Source organism: Zingiber officinale, chromosome 8A (genome assembly GCF_018446385.1).
Source record: "Zingiber officinale cultivar Zhangliang chromosome 8A, Zo_v1.1, whole genome shotgun sequence".
NCBI classification, from domain to species: Eukaryota; Viridiplantae; Streptophyta; class Magnoliopsida; order Zingiberales; family Zingiberaceae; genus Zingiber; species Zingiber officinale.
In genome coordinates this window covers 37,243,235-37,267,807 of record NC_056000.1, presented here as the reverse complement: position 1 = coordinate 37,267,807, position 24,573 = coordinate 37,243,235, and the positions used below count along the sequence as shown (strand labels likewise).

The window sequence follows — 24,573 nt, the reverse complement described above, 5'->3', positions numbered from 1 at the left end:
ACTTTTTACTCCATGGAGAGACTTCCTTTCGATCCTGCGCACATTAAGACGAGCAAACAAAACGTCAGTGCCCAAAAATCAAGGGGAGTCTCTGGCAAAAGTTCTCTGACGCTCAAGTCAGTACAATTCTGAATTGGTGAATGAAGAACAGTAGAGAACATGCATGCGAGAGTAGACTTCAGATGTTCAGAGAATATACCTTGCCAATGGAGAGAACCCTCCTTTATATACCACCTCTTATAACCTCCATAATCATGAGATGGCAAAAAATATCAGAAGTTGTTGAGTAATGAAAAGTGTATAACCTATGCAATAATTATCCGAGGAATCTTCTCTTACCCATACGTATACCTCTTTTGTCATTTATAGCTTATGTCATTGATAAGTCGATTAGAGGAATATGCTGTTATAAGTAGTTGATGAGGAACAGGATAATCCTTTAAAAATGTTCCAAAAGAATATTCACTGACATATGATTATTATTCTGACAGGTTGTTAGAATTCTCTGCTTATGTTGTCGGCTGAGTATATCCCGACCAACCTATAAGGTTGACCATCTTTATGTCTGTCTTAGCATTAAGCTACTCGATTATGTCCTGAATAATATTAGTAATCCATTCGGAAAATAATATGCTGCATTGGGTGTGTTGGAAATTCATTCAAGAGGCCATATAATAAAATGTGAGCGCTGGAACTTTGTTTGGGAAATAATATGAAGCTAAGTGTCTTAAGCTCGGCTAACTTTGTATGGTCGGGCGTGTAAGCACCTCAGGCCCGGGTTATGGGGCCACTTAAACCCGTCCGATTCTATTACCGAACGAATACACTGACATATTTTCATGTGGAAACCCATAGGAATAACAAGTAATAGGGTTACCCGGGCATGTGTAAAGAGGCTTGTGCAGATTAAGAAGTTTGATCATTCTCTCCACCAGACCTATGATCAATCGCTTGTGAGGTGGGTCAGAAATCCTTTAAACTTAATTGGCTATTAACTGACCAGCCATACTAACTTCCTAATTCAAAAGTAGGACATCAAACTCCCTATATCCTACCGGCTGAAGGACCGGTCGTCTCCCGTCCCGTATCAACAAACATACTTTATCGATTTAGATTTGCAACGAGGTACAGAATGGATTTTACGATGATGCATGATGATTGGATCAGTGCCAAGCAGATGCGGAGATGAGGTTCCTGTTCTTCCAGCCCAGCAACAGAGCACCATCCTTCTCCACCAGCGTGTACTTATCGGAGTAGCAACCCAGCAGCATCCTGATCACCGAGTTCACGTACGCGCTCAGCGGGTAAGGCCGGAACCCTGCCATGCTCAGCCTTGACCGCCACTTCCCCAGCAGCTCGTGCCTCTCCACCCTTTCTTTCCCCTCGCAGGCGATCACGTTGACGATGTCCTTGGCCAGGCAGTGCTGCTCCACGCCGATCCTCTCCTTGCTGTCCCTCGCCACCGCCGCGTCAATCGACTCGAACATGGCGGAGTAGTAGTCCAGCGTCTCCGCGAACCGCGTCGCGAACGGCGTCGTGTTGGTGTTCGACTCCTGCTCCACCAGGGTCATCACTTTCGGGGACAGTGCCCTCACCAGCCGCAGCAGCCGGTCGCGCGGGTTGTTCTCGTCGACGCTCTCGTCCGGCGTGTGGTGCAGCTGCAGAGTGAAGTTCACCGCCACCGCTTCCCCCGGCCGGATGTCCAGCATCTCCCGAGTCACATCGGGGCCGTACACCGGCAGGCCTTTAAACTCCAGCGGAATGCTGAACTTCTTCGACAGCTCCATCAACATCTTCCCGACCAACTGCAAGCTCTCTCCCCTGGCATACTCCGACACCGAGTCATCGATCCCGGTGATCCGAATGCGCGGCGGACCTCCCGGCCTCGCTGCCAGCGCCTGTATCAGCGTGATCCATTGGGTGCCCTGACGGATCTGGAAGTCGATGATGTGGACTCTGTCTTCGTTTCTGATAGCGTCGGCGATGGCGCCGTTCGCCGCCATGTATCCGAACTTGAAGTAGGGGCAGATGTCGTACAAGATGCGTATGAACGAGAGCAGCTCCTTGTTCTCTGGTTCGTCGCACCTCATGGCGCGATAGATATTCGTCCCAGAATTCTCACGCCGAGCAACCAGGCCTTCGAGCATGTACGCGCCCAGGCGTTGGATCGGCTCTCCGGCGATCGAAACCACGCCTCGAGCTTCTCTGACCAGCGATTCGAACTCCTCCATGTCGTTCTCCGACAGAGATTCAGCGCAGCTGATCAGAAGCTGTCGCAGATCGTCGCCCGACGGACTCTTCGATTCTCTCAGTCGTTTCTCCGGATGGCGCAACTCCGGCGGTGCGCCGCCAGTCCTCGGCCGCACACGAAACTGCTTCGCGGCCTGATCTTGCTGCTTCTCGCTCGATTCGAGACTCGTGCTGGTCGCTGGTTCTTCTGGGTCAGGCAGCATGAGATCGGTTTCGATTTGTTGCAGAGCGCGCCTCATTTTCTGTCTGGAATAGGCCGGCGCCTGAGCATCCACCGGAAGATGACTCCAACCATCGCAGTCAAACTGACCGGAGAGCGGCGAGTTGGGGGAGTCGCCGAAACCTAATTTGATGGAATCGATTGACCAATTCGTGAACGCCGTATTCCTCGACGACGATGGGTATTCGTAGGATGTGTCTTCATCAGTGAATCCATGAAACTCCATGGGAGATGGATGAGCATCAACTCAACTATTCATGAGACGCCTGCATGAAGCACGGAAAAGAAGATGAAAAGGTTGGAATTGGAAAATATTTCGACACAAATATACAGATTCTGTTGCATGTTTACAGAGTAGATCACAATTCGATCTCCACTGATCAAATTCTTCAACAATTTCTGAGCATGTTCTAAGAAGAAAACTTCCATCAAGAATAAGACGCCTTAAAATCATTTATGAATCATAAACGAAGAAGAAAACTTCATGAGGATAATAATTACAGAAACCCTCGAAGAAAAAGAGATAATTGGAAAAAAAATAATAAAATCAGGCATGAAATTTCACCTTGTAATCCTCAATCGCTCGCTTCAGAACTCTTATTTCACCTTGTAATCCTGAATCGCTCGCTTCAGAACTCTTTTCCCAAAGCAAAAGACAAAATGAAAGCTTCTCAGGCACAGGGGAATTATAGGGCGCGGAAGGCGGAGACCATAGACTGTACGATCTAGCAGCGACAGACGCGGCGGCGTCTGACGGCGGTCAACCGTCCCGCGTGATCCTGATTCTTCTAATGGCAACGTCACGGCCGACCTCACCTCTCACCGCCCGATCTCGATCGCACGGCGGGGCGCGCCCTCAGAGCTCCACGTGACCTGCGGCCCTTGTCACGTGGCGCGCGTGACTGTATGGGCACCTCCTGGCACAACGCGCATGCGCGTCCAGCTGGCTCCCACCTGGCACGCGTGCGGTCACCCATCGGACGGACCGGTAGCGCCCGCTGACTGTCGACAGATCAGAGGCCATCTCCGACGCTAATCAAGACGGACCGGAATCCGGTCATCAATGACGTGGCAATGTTTGCATCTTCCCGATTGGTTCAAGTAGTCGTCCCCTGCTTCCACGTAAGAGACTGGAGAACGTCACATATGACGGCCTATTAGACACGTGGAAAATAGAGGTGTGGTGGGCAACCGTGTGATAAATGCAAAGTATAAAAATCTCAAAAGATGGGTTTCGATTGGTCAACGTTGACCAGCAACTAATGGCTTCATTTGTTATAGAGAAACATGAAAGGTTCTAAAGACAAACAAAAGTCAGCATTTGACTAATAATTTTGGAGGGAAAACAGAAGAATGTTGACTGAACCAGGAGATGAGACAGTAAAGAAGATTGATTAAAGTTGAAGTAAAATAATTTACAAAATGAGCACAAGAAGCATCCCTTTCCATAAGGTGACAGGCCAACCATTTATTCCAGGAAAAACCAACCAAAAGGCCTCTTCCAACAACAACAAAAAAAAAAAAAATGCCAACGCAGCTTCTAACTGTTGTCGTCGAGGATCGATCATCACATTGGCACAAAAACACTGAACAAAAACAAAAGGAGAAACTTGAATATGAATGAGTAATGAACAAATGATCTCAGTTTCAGTTCGTCGATAAGTTTCCCTTAAATCTCATTTCTGATTCCTTCGATCTCCTTGAGGTAAAGTGTTAAAAGAAAATATGGTCTCAACGGTTAGTACACGTCCGTCTTCCTGAAATAAGGTGATGCTTAATTAAATGCAGAAGCAGTAAGACGAGCAAAATGTAAGCTCTGGTTATCACATACATACTTTTCGGTTGGGATACAAGTGCTTTACTTCTTTCAGCATAAATGACTTCTAGTCTTGGAGCAATTAGAGCATCCAACTTGACAATCCAAAGTGCAACGGCAGAAATGGTTTGCGGCATAGTCTGGAAGTGTACTAAGAGATCATCTACATCTACATTAGGACTAGAGGCGGTGGCACATTCACACAGCCACTCCTCAACCATGGCACTAACAAAATCAGTGAGAACCTGTCGAAATGCAATAAATATTCCTCATACTGCAAGTATTTGGATTCAACGAGTAGAAAAGTTAAGCTAAGCTAACCTGCAAAAGTTCTGGCAGTGATGATGCTCGTTGAAGCCGCTTGACCCAAAGCTTCTGAGTTGATGCCCTCCATGTACTTGCTAATGCTGCTTCTGGCATGCTTACCTAAAGTAGAAAGAAAACATTACAGCATGTAAAGAGAGATAAATTAACAAAAGTTATAATTAACAAAGACTGAATAGGCCACCACCTCTATTGCATGAATTGAAGCCTTGAGCACTTGCAACTGTGAAGGTAAAACTTTGTGCTGCGGAAAGTCACCGACATCATCTGGCTCCCTACAAGTTGCTCTATGTATTGCATACCTTTCTTCGAGGTCAAAGTCTATCTCGAAGGTAGTGTGGCAAATCTTGCAATGTTTTTCATCTCTCCAGAATAAATCATTACAACTCTCACAGTGAATAAGTGATTCCATATATGATCTCTTACCATACCTTGTGGCATTCAGAGTCGAGTAGAAGGAATCCCAAACCCATTTATCATACAATCGCAATCGGTCACACTTTTGCTTTTTTTCATCATTAGTCTTGCCAATTTCAAGATCTATAGCGCCAGAACCAACTGATAAACCATTTGACTCAGCAGGAAGTAGAACATGATCGACGTCCGAAGTTGGAGACGATCCATCTGTACTAGTAGCATCCAACTCTGGCAATATATTTATCTGTCTGCTTCCAACAGAATCAACCGTATACTCATTCATTGCTTGATAAAGAGATGATTTTCTCTTCTCTAAAGAAGCAAGCAAACGAGCTTCGCGAATACCTCTGCGATCTAAGATAGATAACAGAGCTTGCAAGGCCTGTAATCAAGGTAAAGAAGCAATAATCATCAATACGGAGAATGAAATATAAGTATTGAATATATGGAGAACATTAAAAACCTGTGCAGTATCGATGACCTCCCAATGACCATCTTCTGAAGACTCAAAATATACTCTCCGATGGCCAGGCTCATGTACACTACATAGGCCAAGGAAAAGCCAATAGTTATTGTACCGACGATCAGACCCTAAAAGTATAGATTGCATCGGATGCACATTGTTACAGGCTTCCTTGACTTTAGAGCTGTTGGACCCTGAAGAACTTAACTGGCATCCTCTCCTGTTGATAGCAGTGTCCACATTATCGGCAGTTGTTATGTTCAATGACATAGAGCAAAGTGGAGTATCAGCCTCTAGCATTGTTACTGATTGTCGGCTACACATTTTTCTCTTGATTTTTGCACCTGATCCATGATACCGTATGCCAGTGACAAGTGTTGAGGTTCTAACATGTTCCTAACATATAGCAATGAAGTAAATTAGTTCATCTTAATCATCGGCAAAGAGAACAAACAAGATTACAAAGAACAAAAGATTAATTTGAAGTTTAAGCTGTTTCAGTAAAACATAGTAAGTTCTATTATAATCAAAAACATTGGTCATAGAAATAGAATATAAAAGTTTAAATATAAATCATTAGAATAGTAATGAAGCATACAAATGGGACAAAATAGAAATCTGACTCAAGAATAAGCATAAGTAATATCAAACTCACAAGTATCATACATTATTCACCAGAGATACAACTAAAGTTTCATAATTACCTCCATTCTAACGCTGGGACAAGCACCAACAAGATCAACAAGAGCAACCAAAGCATCGAGCTTCTCTTCAATAGTTAAATTGGAGTATTCACCTTCCATAAGCCCTTGCATCCATGCTTCCCCAGAATAGCTTTCATCAATCTCAGTGTATTCAGCTAACTTCCTGCTTGATTTTTTATGACGAGTTTTGTACTTTACAATCAAACGGTCCCTAATTGCCAAATCCACCTCAGAATCATCACTACTACAACTTGTGCTAACCTTATCAGACTCGTCATCAACACTTCCTGAATCATCAGTGTCTGATTCAGAATCAATCCTCCCTTTAATATGTGGATCAACTCGAAGACGAAATGCAGAGGGTGCTATCTTTTCAAACAATGTTATGTCACTTGAAAGAGTTGAATATACTAGTTGTTCTACTTCCTCAGTAGTATGGGAGAGACCAAGGTCCACAATCTAAGATTTAAGAATGTCACTGTGACTATTCATTATCCAAGGATTTGAAGGATCAAAGTTGATGGAATCTAATAAGCAATACCTGAGAAGTTCTGGCCATATCAGATATTTTGAGTCCGACACTTCCTTGCTTTGATAATAAACTAAACAATTCACCTTTCAATGTGCGTTCACTGAGACCATACTTCTCCATTTGATTCCTTTCCTGAAAACAAACAAACAAGTTAAGATACAAAACTCATTGTACAAGTAGAATATAACAACAGTAAGAAGTTGTAAATTGCAACAATTTGATGTGACATGGATCGTATCCATCATTTAACTTTATACAAGGCCAAAGCATTGGCAGCAAGGTCATTCAATTCTACAATAAAAAAAAATTGAGAACTTATACATCACAACTTTTAAATTGACAGTCTGCAGTGTGAAAAAGGATTAGAAGCACTTGCCAGAAACAAAAAAAATCCTGGACAGATTTTGAAAGAAAGAATTGTAAAATTATGAGATAGAAATTCAATTAATAAGTATAATCTGTCGAGAAAAGCAAAAGTAGAATGTAGGTCAAATTTGCTCAGAAAGTTCATACAGTTTGAAACACCAAGATTCAGACAGAAATAAAATATGGTGCTTATCATACCTTGCTATAATTTGCTCTCCGTGCCATATTCTGTCTTGAACCAAAACCAGCTGCAATTAGAACTTGTCTAAGTATTTCAACCCAAGTAAGAGAATTAAGATATTGTGTCCAATGCTTAATATCAAATCCTTCTTCTCTCATCTGCATGGAAAACCCACAAATATTGTTGAAAAATTTAGTGCATGAAACAGCAATGTTATCCGACATTCACAAAAGTTCCATTATACCAAAACAGTTCAAAATTGACTAGCACAGTAATGCACAACCTCTAAATCAGGATAAATTGATAAATACAACTAAAATTTGATCTTGTAAATTTTAACAGATACAACCACGACTTCAACAAACAACTAATGTAGCATGTTGTTTTGAAATGTCAACAAATATAGTTATTGACTGTTAAAACTTAAATAAATATGCCAGAATGGATATTTTTCAGTTAACACATCAAGCCAAGTCAACAAATCAAATATCAAATTGAATAAAATTGAACAAGATATTTTCGCTCAACCTAAATCCAAACTAGACCCAACCAAAAGTCAAAATTAAAAATATTCACATCAGTAATTGAAATACCATTCCCAGCGGCACAGATAGGTTTTACCGTTCCAGTTCCGACATGGGAGCGAAACCGACACAGTACACACGACAATTTTGCGTGCATCATCATGTGCATCGCATGCAAGCACATCGCACGACAGAAGGTGGGTCGGAGGCGTCGTGGGACGTACTCGATGCTCCTATTCCAAGAAAATTAAAACTATGATTAAATTAATTCAAACCATTCCCAACTTAAGTGTGATATTTCGAAGAGACTTTTATAAACTCTAATTAAATTATCCCAATAAAATATATAATTTTTTTTTAATTATTAAAAAAATAATAAATTCTATTAATTGATATTCTGAATTTTTTTACTGTTTTAAATTTTATTTTAAAATTCTAAAAAAATCTAAAAAATCAGATTTATATTCTGATTAAAAAAATTATTATTTTATTTTTTTACCATTTTAATGTTTAATTGCTATTCTGATATTTTTTACTATTTTAAATATATTATTTAAATTAATAATTAAATAAATAAATAAATAGTTAATTTATATAATTATTATATATTAAATAGCATCTTTATATTAATTTATATAATTATAATTATTTAATATAGACATTGAGAACTATAGAGTTTACCTAAGCAGAATATTATAGGAACAAATTCACTTCTTTTGGTATTAGTATGGTAACATATTATGATGTGTCAATTTTAATTCGAGTTATTGATAGATCAATTTTCTTTAAAAAAAAACTATATTTAATTATTTTTCTAACAATATTAAGTTGTTCAATAAAGGATAACTTATATAAAATCAATATATAACTTATTTTTAAATTATACATATTTATCTTATAATTATTATATATAAATAAAAAAATACCGATCGGCACGGCACGATAAGATACCAACACCGTATCATTCCAATCTAGGACACAAACCTCGGCATGTGTCCAGATTTTAAACCTTGGTTCACATCTCAATCTATCTGTCCTTTTTTCTATTTGCCACTGCTGTCCCAGCAGACACCTACACCAATGAGCCTTCACAGGGACCTTCGTACACCTCTCCACCTGCACAGGGGCTTAACCATGACCATTGCAATGTTTCAAGGTATGGCATTAGCATGATCCCCTGCTGGCACAAGTATATCATGTATTTTTGCACCACATTATCTGCCCTGGATTGTTGTATTTTTAGTCTCAAAATCAAATGCTTAGCCATGTAATAGGTGGTATATATGGTACACTGCTCATTGCCATGGTCAGATAAGAAATCTGAGATAGAATCATATCATCTTGCAACACCAGGAAGGCCAACAACCAGCAATATGTATAAACAGAATGATGAAGTGGTGAAAGTACAAGAGAAATTGAGCAAGAAATGGGAAGATGGGCCCACGTAGTCACTGGTGCTTGTGACACTAGATCAAATTGTGGCAATGTTAGTACATCAAGAAACACACTTCAAGAAAAATAAGAGGCAGAACAAGTTTCATGCAAAACTAAAGAGGCTCCAAGGTAAATCAGGATTTGTAGAGTCTACCTAACAAATATGTACCCCACAGTCCACCCTCCATCAACCATAAGCTCTCGGACAGCTCATTGGTTTGACACTAAGGAAAATAAATTCAGAAACAGTTGGAAAAACAATGATGTAAGAAAACCTAGCACGACCATCTAAGCTCACTGATAGAGATTTTATTCTGGTTAGTTACTTGTTATCATTTCAAAAATATATGACACGTTACAGATATGTTTTAAAGTTGAGGCTATACTAGACCTAATACAATGAAGTTAAAAAAAATTCAATCTAGCACCTAAGCAGACTAACAGTAATTTTGACAGTTAGTAACTTGTTACCATTTCAAATGTATATTTTATTTGAGGCTATAATTATTAGAAAAAAAATACAGGCATAAATATGAAACAAATAAAAAACAGTCAAGTACATTATGTGTGACAGATTAGTGACTTACAAAGTTCAAAAACACCAAAAACCTGCTAACATTAGATGCTCGAGGTAGAGATCCAGAGTTTATCTCCTTTTCAGCATCAAGCATAAGCAGCTTGATAAGTGCCACATGAATTTTTCCCAACAACAAAGAGTCCTGGAATCACATGATGATAGTATCTAAATATCAACTAGTACACAAAATCATAAAAACTTATGCATTACAAAATGAACCACATTCAGAATAGGACCTTGTCATGAAATGCCTGGGCAAACTCGTCAATAGTAAAGGGGCATACTTCAGTAATTCCTGACTGACCACAAATAAATTGCAAAACCTGTCCAGGCAGAACAAAAAACAAAATTATATTTCCAACAGTTTGAGATGGAAAATTGTGTGCACGAGTGAAACCCACTACTAACTACACTGCAAAGGTCCCCATATCCTATCCACTAATATTCAAGAGAATATGAAGCTTTGGAAACCCACTGCCTTACTACCTACCATGCATAAGTTCCCATATCCAATCCACTAATATTCAAGAGAATATGAAGCTTTGATTATCATGGCTACCAATGACTTGTGAGAATAAGAATGTTTCTCCAACATTCTTGCAGATGCAACCATAGAATCTCATTTGAATGACAACTATACATTTGCATAACAATATAAAATAGAAATTTCAATCCACAATAAAAAGAGCAACATTCTAGATAGAAAGCAGTGGATTGTTGCCTATTACAGAGCACAGGGCACCATGGTTGATAGTGGCAAAAAACCTGCCACTACACTCCAAAGAAAATAATTGCAGAATACAAATTGCAAAAATTAAACATATAAAATTGTAATAACAATTTTAAAATAGGATATGAGAATATGCAATGAAAACAATAACCACCAGTCCATGTCCATCTATAAATGCAGAGCAATATAGTGTGATACACAAGCCTAAAACCAATTTGTCATGTATAAGTTCCATAGAACATAGTAACAAAAGGCATTTACCTTGAAAAGTTTCTTAACAAGTCCAGGAGAAGAATCCCATGGGCGTATCTGAAAGAGTTGCTTCATTTTTACAATTTGTGGAGGAAACCTAGCCAGTAAATCTATATGATGCAAGTATGAAGTTATGACATGTATTGGCATATAAAACTGATCCATTTAAGAGTAGCTTAGAGAAGAAAATGAACCTTTGCAAAGGGGACAACCATGTCTTCCATTTGAAGCAAGATGTGCAGTACACCTCAATGGGTTAGGTCCTACCTGTAGCTCCTCAAGTTCTAACTCCTCATCATCGATCAATGCCATTAGCTCACTTGGTTGTTCTGAGGATTCATCAAGTGAAAGTTTGCAGCCCTTTAAATTAGTTTCTTTCGCATTTACCACATTTTGAGATGCTACCTGAATTTTGACAAACAAACATAAGAAAATGCAAGTAACAGAACAAGAAATGTGTAGGAGAATCACAAGCTACTTGATAGGGAAAACTTATATGTAGACAGTACTTATGTGGTGAAGTTAATTTAAAAATTTTACAAATATATTTATGTTATATAGAGGCATGAGATCAAAGCAAGGTACCTTTCTTACTTGGTTTCTCTTATCTTGTGACTTCTTCTGATAACTATGCCTCTGAAATATTTTTTTAAAAAAAACAAATATATTTCAGGAAAAGATTAGATGCAGTTCATTAGCAAATCCACCTTTGTAGAAATGTACCATGCATGATCTTCTCTGCTGAGGCTGTCTTGAAACAAAAGAGAAAGTAGTCTTGTGAGAATCATTTGATCTTAAGCTCATCCAATTACCACTCGCTGTGCAATTCGCACCATCAGGAAGCTTTTGGCCATTGGGTTGTGTTGCACGCCATACAGTCATAAGACCCTTGCCCATGCCATACTTTGTTGCAAAAGGGTTGCTTTCATTGGAAGCTTTAGAGGTGAGCATAGAAGACACCAATGACTGCAATATTTTGTTTTCAAAATGATAATTGGTAAAAGAATATATGTGTGTGTTAGATAAGAGACAACAACACATACAAAAATTGATATAGAAAAGATGAGAATGTTAAGATTGATGTTTGATGTACAAGCTAACTAAATAACGTAAGTTGTAATGGATATATGGAGACGAAAGAAAACTATCCTTAAAGTAATAAAAGTGATATAATTGACCTGAATATTACTAGTAATATAGTCTTACATAGGATTTAATGGAGGGACAATATTCATGTAGCCAACCCAAATTGTTGAAACTAACACCGATACATATGATGAATAAGATCAGATATTTAGTTTCTCCCATGATCAGTAAATGGACTTGTTGAGATATTTAAATCTGGACAATCACTAACAAAACATAGCCAAAATAGAACATTGACATATTGGAAGTAAACAAAATCACATAAGCTGTAAGAACAACTAAGTTTATGTGGCAAAACCCCATGTGGAAGCTTGAAGAATACTGCAATTACTTAGTGGCATCCCGGTTAATCAAATCATGTTGATATTTGTTATGTCAAAGTTAATTGTCCACTTCAAGGAAATTGTAAGTACCTTACTCCTTTTGGGCATCCGACGATTTCCATGAGAGTGAGAGTACTGAAGCTTGTGAAAATCTACCAAGTCCAAATAAGATGAAAATATGTAAGAACATATCCAAAATTTCATAAAATCTCTATGCAAATTTTAACTAAACATAGACGTATATTCAACAAATGTAATAATGCATTCCCTAACTAGGCCAAGATAATCATCAATTGATTTTATTAAATTATTTTTGTCTGTATGATAAATCCTAGAAACATAGGTTCTGTATCATTACAGAAAAAAAAAATATTCCGTAGATGATAATGCTAATAAGGATGTGTGGAGTTACTAGAAAAGAAAAAAAAATCAATATCTAAGAGCAATTAGATGTAGGCCCAATAAATGATAAGAGAAAATAGGTTAAAAGAGGAAAACACTAAGGTGGATGTGTAGAGTTGCTAAAATTAAAAAGTAAGAGCAATTAGGCATAGCTCCAATAGATGATAAGAGAATTCATAAAAAAAAATAGATGATAAAAGAAAATAGGTTAAAAGATGGTATGGGCATGTTCAAAGATATCCAAGAGATTTAATAATTAGAAGAGTTGAATCTATTAGAATGGGAGTAAGAGGTAATGAGAGGACAAAAAGAAAATAGCCAATGTAATAGTAAAAGAATTTAATTAATTTGAATATTATAAGGATATAGATAGCATAGAGTTTTGACAGAGTTCAAGGAGCAAAAAGATCATGTAGCTGCCCCAAAATAGTTAGGATATAGGCGTTCAATGAGATGAGATATCAATATTACTCACTAGTCACTTCCCTTTTAAAGGATATGTATTACTGACTTTATAATATGGGTCTTATCTGCTAATATAGCATCAAGTATTAGTTGCCTCTGCCACCTTAGAATAGCTACTAAATAGTAGTAAAATCTACTAACTATCAAACTTAAACCATTAGGAAAAGTACAATCTTGTTTTTTTCATATTGCCAATACTCCCTCTTACTTGAGGCAAGTGAACTAGACTGGTCTAAATGGCTCCTAATACAAGTCCTAACTTTCCAGGATAGTTTGTTTAACTATTATTGTTGGCATAATGAACAAATCTCTCGCTAGTGCTCCAACATAACATTAAATTTATTAGGTAATCAATAGCTAAAGAACTAAGCTTATGGAAGATTCCAGTTTTTTAAAATCTTCTTTACATTCAACATAAGAAGGGGAGCCTTGGCGTAACGGTAAAGTTGTTGCCATGTGACCAAAAGGTCACGGGTTCGAATCATGGAAACAGCCTCTTGCAAAAAGCAGGATAAGACTGCATACAATGGATCCTTCCCTGGGACACCACATGACGGGAGCTTCGTCCACCGGGCTGCCCTTTACATTCAACATAACAAACAAATGAACATTTTTGAGATGCTTTATTATAAAGGCCTGAGTGTGCAATGTCAGTAAAACTAGCAAAAAAGAAATTTAAAACATATTTGATGGCACTCCAACTGGACAGCCAAACATTTAAATGCAATTGGAACTTCAAATTGACTAACAAGTAAATGATTCCTTTTCTGCATTACCCCTGTTATGAGGTAATCTCTTCTTCAATGACGGAAGTTTGTATAACAAAACAAGGCAAAATACTGCTTCATTTTCTTACCTAAAAAAATAATAGTTCCTTGGTAATTTTCCACTTCTTTAGTTACATGCACCTAGTAATGCTACTACAGATAAGTATCATTACTGGCCCACTTCTTTTGTAAAATGAAGTATATAAGCATGAAAAGAATTTAAGAACAGTCCAAGTCATACCTGTGCAGTGGCCAAACACATTTCCAGGAGGATCAAACTCTTTTCCAAGGGCAGGACCATCTTTACGGTAAATTTTCTTTAAAATATAATCCTTAGAGAACAATGTTTGTAGATCAGCAAAGTATTTTTTTTCAGCATGGCCTTTTCTTTCATCAAGATGGCTCCCCTCAAGCTGCTCTAATGTCTTATATCTACCTTTCTGAGTCACAATTTTGCTTTTATTGGCATGTCTAGAAGTGGTGCCAGCCATTCCCCTACAACCTGCAAGTTCTCTTGCTCAGTCTTGTTGTGGCTATTTAAAAAAACTAGTGGCATTCAGGCGACGTTAAAGCTCTTAAATGACCACAGTAATTAGGGTTGGACTTAGAAGCTTGAGAATTACCTGCATTGAGGAAGCTCCTTATAGAAGCATTTGAAGCACCAAAAACCCTTCTTTCTTTTCTTCTCCTCTCAGCAAACCATATACGAACTTGTTTATGTGTCAAATCCAGTATGGACGCATATTCTTCCACTTTGTTTTGCTTGGGATATTTCTCCTCTGCATAAAGAGAATATTTTCAATAACAAATGTTGTCCAGGGCTTGGTTCCTTGCTAATGGAATATGAATGCAATAACTTCATTAAGTTTTAGAAATAGAACCTGCATAAAAAGTCTCCAATGACTGTAATTGGACTGCAGTCTTCTTCTTTGTTCCATTGTCCTTATGTTCATCAGCACCATCAATGTCCATCAGCCTAGAAGTGTACCATAGAGGAACCAAAATTATAAACCAGCTATCGAAAGTACCTGATGTATTTCTTCTCCAATTGTGTACTTGAACAGTTAAAAACCAAATAGAAAAAACAAATGTTATTTCTCTTTGGACGATTAGTCATCTCTCAAGCAACCATGGACAAAAGCAGAACTAGAGAGAAGCTTGATAACGTCCATGAACCCACATAAGTATTATTGCCTCTTGATGATTCTTTATGCACTCTCCAAAAATCCTCTAGTATTTGCAAATAACATCATCCAACACCGAGTAAAAAAACACATCAATTTTAATTCCCGAACATAACAGAACACCAGTTCAATACTTGTGAAACCACTCAAAAACGCTTGAACACTCGATCAACAAGAAAAAGAATTGCTAAAAACAAAATAAAATTTCCAGGAAAAAAAAAGAGAGACAATTTATAAATTGACTAAACTTGACTACAGTTTTAATTATAGACTTATTAATTACAAAAAGAACATAACCAGGGACAATTTTGAATTACCTGATTCAGAAACCAAAACAAAAAACATTTTTTAAAATCTTAGCCATTTCTTGAGAAACCATGGACAAAATCATAAGTAGAAAAACTCGAGGAAGCCCGTGGGTGACTCGTCCAACCAAGATTATCTCTTGATAATTCTTTATCCACTCTTCCACTGCAAGTCATCTAGAATATTCACAAAAGACGGAATCCAGAACCGAACAATGAAACCACTACTTTTTCCAATTTCCTAGTGCAACAGAACACCGGCTCAAACACTCGCCGAAGTAACTGAAAAACCAAGTCGAAGTACCGAACACTCGGACACCAAGAGAGAGAGGGAAAAAAAACTATTAAGAATCAAACAAACCTACCTGGTAAAGGAAGGAGCGGCGGGGCTAATAGAGCTCCGTCGAAGTGGCAGAATCCGAGTGTTCCGGCGGCAACGAGCGCATGCAGATAACAATTGACGGGACTACGGAATTGAGCGTCTCAGTGTGGTTGAGTGAGGATTGCGTGGCGATGCTTAGGGTTTATGGTGGAGAATTCACAGGAGGAAGGTTGAGGTTGATAAATGGAGGCGACGATCCGGTTCGTCCATAGCAGCCATCTCATCTCTTGCGCCCTTTTCAACGCCCAAAACCCTACTACAACCCTATCTTTCGCTTCGCTCCTCCAGGCGATTTTTTTGTTGGGATATTTAGGGGAATTTTCCATTTGCCACACAGAATTATTCGTTTTAGAAAATACACCCACAACTGCATTTTGATAGCTTTATAGCTTCGAAATATTTTACTGAGATAAACGCTAAAACATATTCAATGTGAATTAATTATGCTATTTGTGTGGATTAGCAACATAATATAATAATTAACTCATAATTATCAAAGATATAGTTTAGGTGAAAATTAAAGAACCTCCTTTAATTTCATTATTAGCGATTTCATATTTTAAAAATATCTTTGTCCAATATTGTTATAGTAATTTTAATCGCTATTTTAAATCATTTTAGTTAACTATTTTAGGTAACAGTCTAACTACTTCACTTTTTTTTTTTTACTAAATTTTTTTTAAAAATATTTAATCAATTTTAATTAATTAATATTAAAATAATGTTTACTATAACTATTTAGTAATTTTAAGTATATTAAATAATTTTAATCAAAACTACTTATAATAGTATTTTCAAAATATGCACCCATAAGACACCAAGGCACTTTTAATTTTTTTTTATCCTAAACCTTTTTAAATACATCCAAAAGTTTTAGTTAATACTTAATACCTAAGCAATTTAAATTATCTCAATTTCATCAATTTTTTTAATAAAATATATTTTGAATCATATTTTTGAACATTCTTCTACTTCTTTTTTCTTTAAAAAAAAAAATTAGTTTTCCACAATCTTCTTCCTTTTTCAGTAGCAATTTATTTTGTTAATTTTTATATTTGATTTTTTCAAAAAATAATTAATAACTTCGGATAATGACTTCTAATGTTACCTCAAACTTTTTTCTAAATTTTTTAAAATAATAATTACATACCTAATAAATTCAAAATATAATTAGACTGGTAAATAAATCAAATATTCATAGTAAAGTTTAATTTGATATAAGTTTATTTATGTGTGTTTAATACAATACACCTAAAGTTTATTAAATAAATAAACTTAAACAATCTACTAAACTAAATAAATAAATTTAAAAACATATGTGCTCGTTCGTGAACATAAATTGTGGACTATTCGAGTCTATAAAGCAGGTTCATTAATAAACTTTTATCAACAAGCAAATAAGTAAAAAACAATCAAAATAAAAAAATAAATTTAAATTATCAAATTCAATAACTAATTAAATAAATTTAAAAATATAAAAATTTTAAATTTAAAAGTCCTATTATATTTAAATAAATAAAAGAAATCAAGTTAAACTTAAATTACAATTTAAATAACTTGACAATTTAAACTTGATTTAACTCGATTATATTTCAAATAAACTTGAACTCCAAAAAACAAATTAACTCGATTTAACTCGTTAATATGTTTTATGCATATTTAAAAATTTTCATCTCTCAAAATACAAGAAAATTTACAGAGCATTAATGCAGTAATATTAATATAAAAAACTAGTTGTCAAATCGATACCGTCAAATCCGAATCAGAAAACGATAACAGCGAATCCGCAAAAAGCAACGGCCAAGATCGACCAGAAAAGCGGAGTCCCGCCAGTACCCCCGCGGCGGAAGCCGGCTCGCGGAGCACCGGACCGTAGTCGGATCCAGTCCTCCGCGGTCATCGTACCGTTCGCACCGACCTCGACCTCCGCTCCGACGCTGACCGCGCGGCGCCGGGTCCGCCAGGCCATCGCCTGGAACCGGACCTCCGTCCGCAGATCCACCCGTAGCACCTCCGAGCGGTTGGCGGGAGGCGCCCACCCGCGTCCTCCGGCGAAGGAGCCAGTCTTAGTGGCGGTCTTCTTGTGGCCCTGGTAGAAGCCCGGGACGACGGCGGAGGAGGAGAAATTGGGGGAAGCGGAAGGGAAGGAGAGGGCGAGGGCGAGATCGTCGTGGTAGATCCCGAGCTTCTTGTTCTGGTTGTCGACAGAGAGCCCGAAGGAGGCGGCGGAGGAGTTGAGGACGAAGGCGGCGACGTAGTAGCGAGGGGCGATGGGGCGGTAGGTGAGGTACAACGAGACGGCGAGCAGCGCGACGAGGAAGAAGCAGAGGAGGAAGCAGCGACAAAGGTACTGGTTTCCCGACATCTTCACTCCCCACTATCCTGTTCGGAAACAAATATCGTATTAGTATAACCGAGGACACGTGCGCTTTTAACTTTTTTGCGCTTTCTATAGGCCTCACTGTTGACTCCGTCAATGAGTACTGAGCTTAGTTTAAATTCGAGGCGTGGATTGGATAAAATAGAAATTTAAAGCGGAAAAGAATATCATTCATGGCCTTACTCTTGACTCCGTCAATTTATCTATAACATCCTTAAATTTTAAAATAAATTATTTATTTTATTAAATTTAAATTATTATTTTTTTAATATATAAACAGTATGAACTATCCTAAAAATTTTATTATTTTTTATTATTTTTATTATTTCTTTTTTTCTCTTCTACTTATTTTTAATTATTTTTTCTCTTTATCTAAGTAATATCTATTTTTCATTATCCAATTCATTCTTTTTATTTTTTTTCTTAAATTAAATAATATTTTAATATTTAAAAAATGAATTCCATTTCCTAAGGTTAATTGATGTAAAATTTAATGTAGATTTTGTGTTTAGGGAATTTTTCCATATTTAACTTATTTTTAATAATTTTAGTAAAAAGTTAATACTATCAATATTAAAGTATTTTTAAAAATAATATCTAATCAAAAAATACATAAACAAGTCCAAAAGAGTATCATGTGGCAAATTTTGTTGAGCTAGCCCGGCCCCTAAGAAAGGCCCATTTATGGTCCAGTTCAACCTGCTGATGATCAAGAACATTAATATAAAGGCCGCCTCCATTTTTCTTATTTCAACCACAAAACTCAAATGGATCATACTTTAATTTTAACACAACAATGGATTGAGAAATAATATATCGAAAAACACAGAAATATATTATCGATAACTAATCCAAATGCAAAGTTGGATCACATGATCATAACCAATACTAAATTAAAAGGCTTGTCAACTTAAACTCCGCATCAATATATATACAACTCGAAGCACATGATGAAGAAGAACTAATTCTTCAACAAACGGTTCAAAACATTATCATCTTTTTTAAAGCCATGAAAGTTGAATTCAGAGGCACCAAGCCATGCACTCACATGGCCACAAACAATAGAAATGCCTTTGGCTTTGGTAGTTTAAGCTTGCAACACATGCAAGCGAGCGATTTTTAATCGAAGAGACAGTGGCCTAGAAGAAACTTTGATTACAATAGAAGAAGATTTAGGCGGGATTTCATCACAGCTGTTCTTGCTTTTCGTCAACTTTTCTGAAAAAAGAAGTGATTGAATCGATCAATATAATCTCTTCTTCTTACAAATCCTTTGTTAATTCCTATTTGATGCATGTTGGATTTGGCAATGTATTGCATAATGATTGGCCTACTAGGTTTGATTATCACGTAAGTTTGAAATAAACTCTTGCGGTGTGGTTTTACATGTTGACAACTAGAGTAATGAATTTCCGTTGATAAACTCTTGTGCATTTGAAGGCTGTAAAGATCTAAAAATAAGCTTCAACATAGTGTGCATTTTGTGATCTTGTGTTGCTGTAACAAAAGAGACCGAATAAAAGCACAAGACCTATAAGTTAATGGTTTTGGGGCAATGAATTCTTGCAATGATTCTAAAATCTTCTCCAACTTCATTCAATGCCATCGAATACATTTATAATCCCATCAAAGCATACCTTAAGCACGAAAAATAGGGATCTACTTGCGGATGGAAAAAAGAGATTTGGCATCATCAACACCTAAACTTTTCTCTATGTTTCATGTTCTTGAAGCTTAAAACTAAAGAAAATGTGGAAAACTAGTTGTGCCAGTCTAAATTAATTTTCTTCTAACTCTCTGTCTCAAAAAAAAAAGGCTTATAAACTGTCAAACACTAGCAACAAAAAACTTTCATTCTTGTATAATTGCTCGGTTAAGTCGATAACAGCTGCTTAGCAGTAATACACTGAAGGCTTATCGAACCATTATCTTGATTAATATTTTAGTGTTGCAGTTATTAGGTACACCAAGAGATACCACTTCTAAATATTTTAGCTTCTTTAACACAATCATTTATCAGTAACCAGACAAGAACATGCTTGTATCTTTCTGTTTGATCTCCTCTTCTGTCTTTAAGCTCTTTAGGTATCTAATGATCTAACCTAATTTAGCTCATTTTGTAATGCATCGACATGTCACATCAGATTAGTTAAGTTCATGCATTGCCTGATCCATCTCGACTCATATTTTTTGTTTTCAGAGCTGAAATACATGAAAATTTCAGTATCACAAACTCTAAACTGTTTTAGCTTCTTTAATATGGAGTTGCGTATGTCACACGGAATGTGTGTTTTGCAGACATATTAGAAGTCTTCCGACCGCGTTAACTCTAAGTAAGCACTCCCGAGATGAATACAATTCAATTCAATTGAGCTCACATGGGGTAGTTGCAACCTTAGTAAGCACTGCCTTAATTAGGGAGGTAGACTTGGGGTTGACTCTTACGGGCTCGAGCTAGACATAGTTCGGTGACTTTCGCGCTAATTGGAGTGCTTGTCTTAGTTTTGTTGCTTTGAATGAGCATAAGGGGCACAAGGCTCCCCCTTTCTCCTTTGCTTAAGCTAAAAGTTTTTAAATCTTTTCGGTCTTTATCCTTATACCCTAGCTCTTCGAGCCTCACACGCAAGACTTTGGGTTACAATAAACTTCGTTCCGTATTACGAACGAATGAAACAGCTGTGGAAATGCCATGCCAATCCAACCCCACAAAGATTCTAATGCAAGTAAACCCTCAACAAAGCCATGAATTCCTCCCTCAAAATCAATGAGCCATCCAATTGCTATACTTGCCACATGCACAAGCACAAGAGATTCTACATCATCAAGTAATATATTATAAGATATAGCACACTTCAACTCCCTTCCATGTTCCTCAATAACTGTTCTGATCGATCTCTCCAACTCATGCATGCAGAGTCATGCTGAATACTTTAATCCATGTCAACCCTTGCCAATGGATCGAGCCGTGTATAAAAGAGGCCCCAAGTCCTCCATGGCTTCTTCACCGATCAATCAAAGAACACTTTTCAGATTTCTGAGCAACAGATGGCTGCAGCAGGTTCCATGGCCTTGTTGGCCTCTCTGGCTCTGGCTGTTCTGGTGTGGTCAGTTGGCTCAGAGGCGGCGCAGGGAGGGCTGAGCGTTGGCTACTACAGCACTTCATGCCCCAACGTGGAGGCCATTGTGCGTGAGGAGGTGACCAGGGCCCTGCGGCTGGCTCCGAGCCTGGCGGCGGCCCTCCTCAGGCTGCACTTCCATGACTGCTTCGTCAGGGTACGTTTCTGATTCCACCCTGCAAAAGATGATCGTTTTTCTGATTCCACTTTTCGATCAGGGATGCGACGGCTCGATTCTGCTCAACTCCACCAAGAGGAACGTGGCCGAGAAGGATGCGAAGCCAAACCTCACGCTCAGAGGCTTTGGCTTCATCGACAGAGTCAAAGCTCGACTGGAGAGGGAATGCCCTTACGTCGTCTCTTGTGCAGATATACTCGCTCTCGTGGCGAGGGATGCAGTCGTTTTGGTAAAAAGAAAATATATTCTTTTTATTTTTAATTTTGCAAAAAAAAAATTGACTTTTTTTTTTTTTTGTCTCGATGAAAACAGAGCAATGGACCAACGTGGCCTGTGGCTACAGGGAGGAAGGATGGGCTGGTGTCTATAGCGAATGAGACCATCCAGTTGCCTCCTCCGACCGCGAACATCTCCACTTTGATCTCCATGTTCGCCTCCAAAGGACTTAGCGTCAAGGATCTTGTTGTTTTGTCAGGTTTGTATGAAGGAGGAACTTGCAACTTTAGAACATCGAAAAGGATATGGATTTATAGTAAATGTTTTGTTGAATTTGTAGGAGGACACACGATCGGAATCTCCCACTGTTTCTCCTTCAACGATCGGCTCTATAACTACACGGGCAAGGCCACCCCTAACGATGATGACCCAACTCTCGAAAGGTGTGCTAGCTCCTTCATCGATATTGAGCGAGCCATGTTTGTCCTGTCCTAACTATTTGAGCTAATGCTTCAACTCATGATATATGTATATCTATGTAGGCACTACCTCGCTAAGTTGAGGAGTATTTGCAAGCCCAACGATCCAACCACATTCGTGGAGATGGACCCCGGGAGCTTTAGGACATTCGATACGAGCTACTACAAGCTAGTGACGAAGAGGCGTGGGGTATTTCACTCCGACGAGGTCTTGCTTGAAAATAGTGTCACTAGGGACTATGTGTTGAGCCATGCCGGGGCATCGGAGTCCGACTTTTTCGAAGATTTTGCGAGCTCCATGATCAAGATGGGGGATATTGGCGTGCTCACTAGTGGGGAGGTCAGGAAGAAGTGTTCCGTTATCAACTAGAACACTAAGAAGGATGCTTGTGTTTAATTAAGATCGAATTAAAAGATTAGATTTGTACTGATAAATCAAAAGATTGTTTGTTGATGTGTTCTTAATGTTAAGATTGTATTATTGTCCAGAATTAATAACTGGCATTTAATGCCAGTGATTTTGTTCAGTTAATAAATTACAAGAATTTTCAATCTTTTCGTTTGTTGATTATAAGATAGACTTGTTTTTATACACGACAACTTTTCAAAGGTGGCTCTCCGAAGGTTTCTGGATGTCCAAAAGGCACACTTAAGTTTTCTTCTTGCCAAAAGACACATGCTATTCTCATTTTACCCTCCGTCATTATCTCATTTTCAAGTATTCGAGCTACAATTCAAAAATAAAAAATAATAATAATAATAAATAATAATAATAATAATAATAATAATATTTTGGCTCGGATGCATGAAATAACATTTAACCACTTAACTACCTTACTTATTCCTATTTTACACGCAACTGTTCTATCACATTCAGATGAGATTCCAACACAGACAAAATATCAGCGAGAAAACTAACTCTAAAAGATGATCTAAAACTTTGGCGTTACTAAAACTTTAAAGATTTGATGTTCGTCAAAGAAGACTAATCAAGGTTTCAGCATAACAACTCATTCGATACTTTCTCATCAATTTTCTTTAAATTTCAAATGTATGTATTATACCGAATATCTTTCTAGCTAGTTAATTTGTTTTTTTATATTGATTATAATAGAAAGATTATTTTAAATTTTTTTTGTCATCCATTTCTACGTAGTTGAGGTCTTTGTAGAGATTAGTTAACGCTTAACTGTAAATATAACACTAAAAAAAAATATTGCAAATAACGCTCCCCAACTGAATAAAATTAAATCAGTAATTATCGACATATTTCAATTCCGTCGGTATTCTCCGACAGAAATGATTTTTTAGTCGGCAAATTGACACTTTGGTAAATGGGTTTAGAAATTCTAGGTTAAAGGGTTTAGGAGATTATCGACGGAATTCTTATTCCGTCAGTAGTTGCCTTTGGTTTACGGGTTCAGGATAAACGGGTTTAGGCTGAATAGCTTACCGACTAGTGGCAGATCTAGGGGGAGTGGGGGTGTGCTTGAGCACCCCCTTGCTCTTGGAAAATTCCACCAGTATACTGCAGTCTGAGGGGCAGCGAGAAGGAAGACAAGCTCTAGTTCCCTTCTTTGAGCACCCTCTTCCTTTTTTGTCTGGATCTGCCACTGTTACAGACAGAAAGTCCGTCGGTATCTACCGACAGAATTCTAATTCCGTCAGAAAATACCGATAGAATTATAATTTTGTCGGGAATTACCGACGGAATTATATTTTCGTCGGTAACCTCGATTAGAATAAGGGCACGCGACCTCCCTCTCCTCTCCGCACGAACTTTCGGCTTTCTCTCGGCGATCCTCTCCTCTTTGCGTCCAGCAGCTCTGCGTCCGGCATGTTAAAAGAAGAATAGAAAGAATATAAAATAGGAAAGTATTAATTAATCTTATTGTTTATTGATACTTGTCCTCAAGACAATACAATATATAGAGTTTAAACAAGTACTCGGTCAATTAACCACTTATTAAATAACAGAATAATTTTAAAAATTATTATGAGAATTATTCTAATAATTATAACAGAATTATTAGAATAATCCTAAAACTAATTTGATTTGATTTGATGATTTGATCCGATCAATTCTGGTAATTCTCTTTTATCTCTTTTACCCCCCGACAAACTTAACGGGAGATCTTTGACGTTGAGTTTGCTTGCTAACTTGTTGAAACGTCGTCTGGATAATGGCTTAGTAAAGATATCAGCAATTTGATTCTCAGCATTGATATAAGAGACGGATAATTGTTGAGTTGTCATACGTTCACGAACAAAATGAAAACCAATCTCCACATGTTTTGTACGAGCATGAAAGATTGAATTTACTGTGAGATATGTTGCTCCAATATTGTCGCACCAAATTTTTGGTGCAATATTTGATGCAAGATGAAGTTCAGAGAGAAGTGATTGAAGCCAAATAATTTCAGACATTGTATTTGCTATA

The 24,573-nt window shown here is 37.6% G+C and overlaps 4 protein-coding genes across 4 annotated transcripts; 1 reads left to right on the top strand and 3 right to left on the bottom strand.

Moving 5' to 3' along the window:
- Positions 1–970: 970 nt before the first annotated feature.
- LOC122008507 (chitin-inducible gibberellin-responsive protein 1-like) lies at positions 971–3,237 on the bottom strand. The gene is made up of 2 exons (XM_042564254.1): positions 3,036–3,237; positions 971–2,736 (listed from the first exon to the last, which is right to left on the bottom strand). The coding sequence occupies exon 2, from the start codon at positions 2,694–2,696 to the stop codon at positions 1,164–1,166; it is 1,533 nt and encodes a 510-aa protein (XP_042420188.1). The 5' UTR covers positions 2,697–2,736; positions 3,036–3,237; the 3' UTR covers positions 971–1,163.
- A 606-nt stretch (positions 3,238–3,843) lies between these two features.
- On the bottom strand, positions 3,844–16,069 carry LOC122008506 (homeobox-DDT domain protein RLT3-like). Its single transcript, XM_042564253.1, has 19 exons — positions 15,748–16,069; positions 14,775–14,869; positions 14,517–14,672; positions 14,135–14,395; positions 12,350–12,411; positions 11,514–11,756; positions 11,376–11,426; positions 10,985–11,195; positions 10,800–10,900; positions 10,045–10,131; positions 9,819–9,950; positions 7,291–7,431; positions 6,736–6,858; positions 6,195–6,653; positions 5,491–5,886; positions 4,798–5,409; positions 4,608–4,712; positions 4,306–4,531; positions 3,844–4,227 (listed from the first exon to the last, which is right to left on the bottom strand). Exons 2-19 carry the CDS (start codon positions 14,863–14,865, stop codon positions 4,202–4,204), a joined length of 3,483 nt encoding a protein of 1,160 aa, XP_042420187.1. The 5' UTR covers positions 14,866–14,869; positions 15,748–16,069; the 3' UTR covers positions 3,844–4,201.
- A 1,457-nt stretch (positions 16,070–17,526) lies between these two features.
- Positions 17,527–18,129, bottom strand: LOC122010693 (protein NDR1-like). Its single transcript, XM_042567196.1, has one exon. The coding sequence runs from the start codon at positions 18,127–18,129 to the stop codon at positions 17,527–17,529; it is 603 nt and encodes a 200-aa protein (XP_042423130.1).
- Positions 18,130–21,162: 3,033 nt separating this feature from the next.
- Positions 21,163–22,687, top strand: LOC122011402 (peroxidase 1-like). The gene is made up of 5 exons (XM_042567791.1): positions 21,163–21,417; positions 21,479–21,667; positions 21,751–21,913; positions 21,995–22,097; positions 22,197–22,687. Exons 1-5 carry the CDS (start codon positions 21,190–21,192, stop codon positions 22,501–22,503), a joined length of 990 nt encoding a protein of 329 aa, XP_042423725.1. The 5' UTR covers positions 21,163–21,189; the 3' UTR covers positions 22,504–22,687.
- Positions 22,688–24,573: the final 1,886 nt, after the last annotated feature.

Excerpts from the sequence above, each read along its gene's own strand:
- LOC122008506 (XM_042564253.1), bottom strand. The coding sequence starts at position 14,865 with ATGGACATTGATGGTGCTGATGAACATAAGGACAATGGAACAAAGAAG. Across the intron at positions 10,132-10,799 it reads TTGTTAAGAAACTTTTCAAG|GTTTTGCAATTTATTTGTGG; the intron begins GTAAATGCCTTT and ends CTGCCTGGACAG. Across the intron at positions 4,532-4,607 it reads CACTGCCAGAACTTTTGCAG|GTTCTCACTGATTTTGTTAG; the intron begins GTTAGCTTAGCT and ends GCATTTCGACAG.
- LOC122010693 (XM_042567196.1), bottom strand. The coding sequence starts at position 18,129 with ATGTCGGGAAACCAGTACCTTTGTCGCTGCTTCCTCCTCTGCTTCTTC.
- LOC122008507 (XM_042564254.1), bottom strand. The coding sequence starts at position 2,696 with ATGGAGTTTCATGGATTCACTGATGAAGACACATCCTACGAATACCCA.
- LOC122011402 (XM_042567791.1), top strand. The coding sequence starts at position 21,190 with ATGGCTGCAGCAGGTTCCATGGCCTTGTTGGCCTCTCTGGCTCTGGCT. Across the intron at positions 21,668-21,750 it reads CGAGGGATGCAGTCGTTTTG|AGCAATGGACCAACGTGGCC; the intron begins GTAAAAAGAAAA and ends CGATGAAAACAG. Across the intron at positions 21,914-21,994 it reads GGATCTTGTTGTTTTGTCAG|GAGGACACACGATCGGAATC; the intron begins GTTTGTATGAAG and ends TTGAATTTGTAG.